Source organism: Zychaea mexicana, assembly GCF_025766255.1.
Source record: "Zychaea mexicana strain RSA 1403 chromosome Unknown BDB00scaffold_207, whole genome shotgun sequence".
Lineage (NCBI taxonomy): Eukaryota > Fungi > Mucoromycota > Mucoromycetes > Mucorales > Lichtheimiaceae > Zychaea > Zychaea mexicana.
In genome coordinates, this window is record NW_026516870.1 from 34,950 (window position 1) to 42,506 (window position 7,557).

The following is a 7,557-nucleotide window of genomic DNA, read 5'->3' on the forward strand; positions in this document are numbered from 1 at the left end:
TACTTTCTTTTGTATCTCAGCACCAAGTACTCGTTACACAGTAAAAAAATTATCATTAAATACTACAGACGCCGGGCTATCAGATGATACAAATTTTATTCCATAAAAGGCAATGGTGGTGATACAGGAATTACTCAAAAAACTGGAAATTTTGTAGATAAAGTACAAAATGTCTTCTACTGTCTATCCTTTCCCTTTCTACTTCTTTTTGTACTAGGACCAGGCTGGTAGTCATTGTCATCTATATTATTATAAATAAACATAGCTTGATGTTAGTATCAGTAATATTAGCTTAGGTATTAAAGAATAATAAAGGACACTGTTTATGAGACACTTGTAGGCAAGTATTTAGAATTATTACCATCATTCTAGGATTTCAACTACCGTCTCAAAGACCAGCTACACCTTCAAAAAAATCAAAGATTTTTTCTCGGACCACCCCTATTTATAATGATCGTTATCTTTTATTTAAAAATAAAATTTAAAAATTAAATTATATTTTAAAAATAAAAAATATTATAATCAATAAATTATTAAACAGTCTTCTATGCTCAAGTTGGTTTTCAGCCCATTTCTCCTTTTTTGGTATATGTTTGAAACTCCGAAGTACCTTTTATGGGATTCAGTGACGTCAATTTTACTATATCGGGTATTTTTACGTTACACAGATTTACTTATATATATACTACTTATATACTATATATAGTGTGCGCCGTGTTTTCTTTCATAGATCCAGGATAAATGAAAGAGGATTAAATACTAGTAAGAGAAAGGGAAAAGATAATAAAGAGAAAATGGAAATCATTATCACAGCTAGATACGTCTTCTTGAATGGGGCGGTAGATGCTCGCTAATGTAAGTAGTTGTTAGTACTATATATAATAGTAGAAATGAAGTAGAAAAATTACCTAATATCAGATTCAGAGGAATCAGAGTCATAATCAATATGATCAAGTAACCCATCATCTCTGTAATCAGCAAGATCAACAAAACTCATGCTATCTTGACCACTGTTTTCCTCTGAGTTGGAACGATGATATCTTGAGTAATCACCAGGTGCTCTTGTAGGCAAATCGGCAGCAATTTCCTCAAAGTTAACAGAAGTACTAGAAGTACTACCCTCTTCAAACTGAATATCACGCAAGCCTTGTAAGAGGGATTGCCACTGGTTTTGATGCTTACGGCGCCATAGAAACTCTAAGAGTTTCCAAGGACAAGCATCAACAGTACGATGACGACGATCAATAGTACGTTTTATAGCTGTCCAAAATCCTATTACAAAAAAAGTAAGTCTAAGAAGATAAGAAAGCAAAAATCAATCAAGAGAATAGTATACCTTCAATCATATTGGAGTTGAAAAGCTGATCGCCATCTGTATTCCCTCTGCTGTAGTTTACTGTGGCAAAACCAACATCATGATTTACTGCTACATGATTATATCCTAACTGGCGCAGCCTCATATAAGGACGATGGCAGTCTGAAATGATTCTTGTACCAGGACGGACATATTGTTGGATTAAAGGAATCAATGTATCAGCTGTTCTATCTGGAACAATACAAAGAAAGGCCTTTCCTGCTTGACTAGACCGGTTTTCTACCATCCCAAAGACCCAAACACCTAGAACTGGATGGCCACGATGGTACTTGTTCTTGCCAAACTTGCTCTCATCAATCTGTACCTCGGTTACACCAGGTCCACCTAATAAAAACTTTTAGTTTCTTTTAAATTAAGGAAGAAAAGAAAAATATATAAACTTACCCAAAGTAATATCATCATCTGTAATATCATTATCCATGATCTGGTAAACATCAAAGATGATCTGTGCAACTGTACGGCGGTCAAGTTCCGTCACCTTTGTCAAAGCCTTTACCGAATTACCAGCAATGAAACCATGTAGGGTCCATAGGATATCACGTAAGTCTGCCTTCCTACTATAGAAATATGACCCCTTGCTGACAGATTTTGTAGTCCTATTACAGCAGCTTTATGTGCAGCGCCATCTAGGACGTTTCTGACTTGGAGGCCAGGTAATATGCATCTCGGAGCCATTATCACAGTACATTGTTTCATTGAAGGCACCATTTTCGATCAGAAAACTATTTCAAGAAATTTTTCATAATAAGTAAAACTATTTATCATATATTACTTATAAATAAAAATAAAGTGAAACCCTTACGAGATAGCATCACTAGGCTTTGCAATCAACTCGGCAAATCTCCTTATAGAAGGGAATTGGTTATTAGGGTGGGTAAAAGACATAGTAAAATAAAAATGGATAAAGTTGAGGAAGATGAGATACTGGTTAGGAAAATTATACTTAGCCCTTTTTATATTCTTAGAGTGTTCTTTTTATTCCCACAGCAAAATTATTTAGTAATCAGTATTATGTCATTCTTCTCACACAGATTTATATTTGTCATCTACATTCCTGTATATGTCATCCTTTTTCCCATATAACAAGGTTTCTTTTTCCTATATAACAAGGCTTCTTTTTCCCATGTAACAAGGTTCTTTTATAAAATGCAATGATCATTATTCACTTTTAATGTACATACTACTAATAACTCTTGAGCTTTATATCTTTCTCTAATTGAAATTTTGATCAAATATACCCTTATCCCTTAGATATCATAGTAACGATTACTTATCTTCTAGTATTTTTTTGAGCTCAACACATCTCGCTACAATATAGCTTTTAGTAGTATGTTTCTGTAGCTATTATACCTAGTTATATAAAACTTCAAAATTTTAAAAATATAAACATTTACAAAAACTGACCTCTTAGCTTCAAATGGCTGGTTCTCTTGCAATTTCTGCGCTGTGGCTTAGAAAATTGGAGATATAGAATTTCAGATATTGAACCAGATATATGTAGAATTTGAGGTCCGATGTGTGACTCTATCTTTAATTAGAGGGGGGGGTACCTATATTGCTCATTAGCCAACGTTTCCCCGGGCTACAGCAAAAGCAGATATGTATACTTAATTTTTCAAAATCTTTGCATTGGTGAAGTGGTCTAACGCACTAGCCTTATATCCTACCTTTTGTAGAAGGCATGAGTTTAAAACCCCCTTTTGCCAAACTTTAGTGTAAATGTTTTTTGAAAAACTGGTTTTTGCTGTTATCCAACCAATTCTGATTACTTTCATATAAATAATATACCATCAGATGCAGCTTTTTTTCCTCGTTCCAATAAGTATAAAAGCATATATTTTTATATAGTAAGTCTATAGATGATCCCATTGCTTATACATTTATGGTATTATACTTTAGGAATTACTACGCACACGACAAAACTTGACCTCATACACGACATTTTTTTTGGTAGCTTAGTATTCTGCAGTTGTTGTGCGCACCGTCTCTCGTGCAGTTTGAAAGACTCTGTGTATAACAAAAAACTAACGTTGCGTACAACAATTTTCTTTGGCAGTTGTCGTACGTACCGTCTCTTGCACAATTTAAAAGACCCTGTGTACGACAGAACTATGATGATATATACCGTGTAACGTGGAATGTTAACATACCGTGTATCCAAATGGCTAGCAAACAACTTATTTGTGCCAACATAAGTACTATAATATAGTGAAGCACAAGCAAGAAGATTTCTAAGTAAGCACAAAAAAATGTAGCTAAGACTATAGAAAAGTGAGTAGACGGTGCACCAAGCTTTTTTACTATTTTAATATCTATGACGGTGGTATTAGCTGCAAAGACATATCCTATATTTTGTGTTTTAAAACTTGCTAGAGCTAGGGCTGTCATATAATTCTATTCAGTTAAAATTTTGACGGTCAATGTAATATTCGACGTATATATAATGTAAGATGATAATAATGTGTACACCAAATAGTTGAATATTTGGAGGGTGAAGAACAAAACATGTAGTAAGAAATAAGGGATCAGGAAAATAGGTTTTGATATGATTGTAAAGAACAATTAATCCGGAGACAAGGCACAAGAGCTTAAATATGAGACAAGAAGAGCATAAATCGTCGAGTACGATGAGGTAAACGACATTTGACACAAAAAAAAGTGCAGAACTGCATAAGGGGTTATGATTCGTGTTGCTTTTTATAATCATTCATCACTGCTTTCACTTTCATCCGAATCTATGGTGGGATTGATGGCACTGCCGAATTTAGCACTCTTTTTCATAATATCCACTGCGTCGTCGTAAGAAACATTCTTATCTTCTTGGATAAGTCGTGCAGCTATCTCCGGAGCAAGAATCTGCTGAACAAACTGAAGTGGTGGCATCGGGGCTGTATTTGCTGCTGTTAGGTGGTTCGATTTCAATAGTTCTTTCGTCAAACAATCCATAATGATTTGCATTCCACGGGGTCCATATAACCAGGCTGTTTTAAACAATGATTTAGTAAGTTATTTTATGAGTGATAGCTTTGTACTTACTAAAGATTTTTCAGCCCTTGCCATTCGTACGAATATGGACCGTGCAACACTTCGGCTATATTGGCTGTAGAATTCGGTTTCTATCGATTTGAATGTGCTTTCGGTTTTGCTGACTATGATATCTTGTATAACTGGTACATAATTCATTATACATAAAGGCAAGGTCACAAAATCGATATGAGCTGGGTAACCTTGGGCGATTCCTTCTGGTCTGATTAACATTTCTTTCCTATGAATGCTGCAGAAGTTGTATTGCTCAGTAAAGCGAACTGGTCTAGGTTTAATCTGTGCTTCATCGAAGCAGCGGCGACGAGACGTTGAAAGTTCTTTAATGCGGCGTTCGTCTTGTTTCTTATGCTTCTCTTCTTTTTGTATATATTCATCGTACTGCTTCTGTATAGCAGGAGGTAACGGTAATAGCAGGTGTGTTTGACAATGGGGACATGCTATTGCACCATGATCTAGATAGTATAAAGATGTGTTCAGAGTTACTAGAATACAAAGATACGGAGCGGCAAGTTATAGGTACCATGATAATCGCCCCACATATCAATATCGCAATCAGATTCATCTAAAATCAGAATGGGCGACACTCGTCTTCTTTTTTCTATGCTGATTGCTGTTGAATCTTGATCCATTGTTTTTTTGATATGCAGGTACCTCCAAAACGTTTTGTGATCGTGACCTAGGTTGATCACGTTCTATTGCTGCTTATGTCGCTGTGATATCGGGGGCCATCGCATTTTAACAGATGATCGCAGCAAGACCGGCTCCTAATGGTTCCCATTCATGAAATGCATAACGAATGGCAGGAGACTATATCGTTTGCCCGAAAGTACAGAGTATGGCAATGTCAGCAACGGCGGATGATATTTCGCCCATGGACCAGATGTATAGCAAGCAATCAGCCGCTCCAAAGCATTGGCTACCAACTGAATATCCACGCTTCCGTCAAACCAGTACTCCTTGGGACAGTCGGCCTCAATATCACCAAAGGCGACACCATAAGACATCCTTTTGACCAGTTTTTCATATTCCGTCTGGCTGCCACCATAGATGTAAGACAAACAAATGCTTTTTCCCTTAGCCACCACGTACTCATGCATTCTTTTTTTGATGTCGGTGTATTTATCTTGATTGCTTTTATATTCGAGATACGACAAAGTTCTGAACCCACACCATCCGTCCGGCTTTATCTCGACCGAGTCTGTAATGTACGACAATAGAATATCTGGATGTATTGTCGAGCTACACAGCAAATGGTGTAAGTTCATATATATTAAACCACTACTAGGCAAATATATGCCTATACCTTTGATCATGTAGAGCCTGTATACTACACTTTTTGTTTGGCCAAAGCTCTTCAGAACCGTTCTCAATCATTGTAAGTTTTCTTTTTTGACCATTGGGTTGGATTCGTTTTTTTCAGTAACAGTTTTTTTTCTTCTTTCTGATTTTTCTTTTCCTTTCGCATCTTGTTCGATAATCTCAAAGTAAGATGGTAGCCTCGACCCAATAGCCCCCTTCGGCCGTCCTTTGGTTTTGACAGCGGTTAGCAACTCTAAATCTTCGATGGGTACTGGTTTGTACTGATCTAAAGCCGTATGTATACATGATATCAAGTCGTGCTTTTGTTGAGCCGTCTGTGCATCGATAAATAAGTTGTCAATTCGATCTTTAAGCTCTTAATAATCTAGCTCCAACGCATCTTCTTCAACATCGTTGATATCGGTTCCAAGTTCTTCGATGACAAGTTGTTCAGATACTTTTGCTATGTGATATATGAGCTGTTAATTCCATACCAAAATATTGACTTTAGCTGCGACATTATAAGTTACATACTTGTACTTGATACCAATTTCCATCTTTTGTCAAATATATTGGGATGCAAGATTTCTTGATCATTAAACTCGTAAAAATAGTGTCTGCACGGCAAACGATAATTGACAAAGACTTCACAGCTATTACATTGCGACGATCCCGGCGTCAAACGGCGAGCGGCAATCAATTCAGATATAACGACGTTGATCGCTATAGAGTTGCCACGGTAATTACTTAGTAGAGATATAACTCATAGTTAAAGAAAAACAAGAGATTTATAGATTATTAATAAATTATAATATTTTTTAATGTAATAAGTTCAAAAATTTTATATTTAAATAAATATAGTTGTTTCAATTTTGTAATCCTTAATGAAATTTGTAATCACCAAATATTTTTGTAATCTTTATGAATATAAAAATTTCATAAACTGGCGGAATGGTAATGAGCATACCCTCCTTTGAGCTAGACCAACTGGATCGACGCTTAGCTTGACAGAATAGAATTATATATAATTTTGTTATTTATAACAAAATTATTAATATGATTCATTCTCCGTAGGTCCAGTCCACCCAGTCCACCTAGGTAGACCCCAGGTGGACTCCAAAATATTTTTAGATATTTGGCATCAAAAAAGGCCCAGGAACACGATTTATTATGATGAAAAGCTTTACCTAATTAGTACATTGCGAAGATATAAGCTATTTACTGTTGAGCAGAAGGTATACTCTACCGAGTCTACCTAGTCCACCTACAAAGTACTTATTCTGCCCCAAATTTAACTTTGAAAGTCAGTTACGAGAGAGTGTAAAGACAGTTGAAAAAAACCGTTAAAGTGTACTTATCATCTTGTTTCATAAGAGAATTGTATATTTCAACTATATGAAAGGTAAGTAAAGAGAGAATGGGAGGGGCAAGATCTTACTACTACAAGAGGAGAAACAAAAATGGAGGTAAAAAACAAACCACTTTTCATATAAGAAATAAACTTGGTTTGTTATTATTACTTCTTTACAACTTCCTTTTTCACCTCCATTTTTGTTTTTCTTATTGTAGTAGTAAGATCTTGCCCCTCCCATTCTCTCTTTACTTACCTTTCATATAGTTGAAATATACAATTCTCTTATGAAACAAGATGACAAGTACACTTTAACGGTTTTTTTCAACTGTCTTTATACTCTCTCGCAACTGACTTTCAAAGTTAAATTTGGGGCAGAATAAGTATTTTGAGTCCACCTAGGTAGACCTAGGTGGACTCCACAATATTTTTAGACATTTGACATCAGAAACGGCTCAGGAACACAATTTACTATGATGAAAAACTT

General features: G+C 35.6%; 2 protein-coding genes across 2 annotated transcripts; both read right to left on the reverse strand.

The window, feature by feature from the left end:
* Window positions 1–3,779: 3,779 nt before the first annotated feature.
* BDB00DRAFT_862183 (restriction of telomere capping protein 4) lies at window positions 3,780–4,558 on the reverse strand (the record flags this gene model as incomplete). The annotated part of the gene is made up of 2 exons (XM_053126057.1): window positions 3,780–4,355; window positions 4,410–4,558. 2 exons carry the CDS (start codon window positions 4,556–4,558, stop codon window positions 4,079–4,081), a joined length of 426 nt encoding a protein of 141 aa, XP_052972514.1. The 3' UTR covers window positions 3,780–4,078.
* Window positions 4,559–6,096: 1,538 nt separating this feature from the next.
* BDB00DRAFT_793577 (uncharacterized protein) lies at window positions 6,097–7,333 on the reverse strand (the record flags this gene model as incomplete). Its single annotated transcript, XM_053121230.1, has 4 exons — window positions 6,097–6,182; window positions 6,254–6,442; window positions 6,687–6,722; window positions 7,327–7,333. The coding sequence occupies 4 exons, from the start codon at window positions 7,331–7,333 to the stop codon at window positions 6,097–6,099; spliced, it is 318 nt and encodes a 105-aa protein (XP_052972515.1).
* Between the last annotated feature and the right edge of the window lie 224 nt (window positions 7,334–7,557).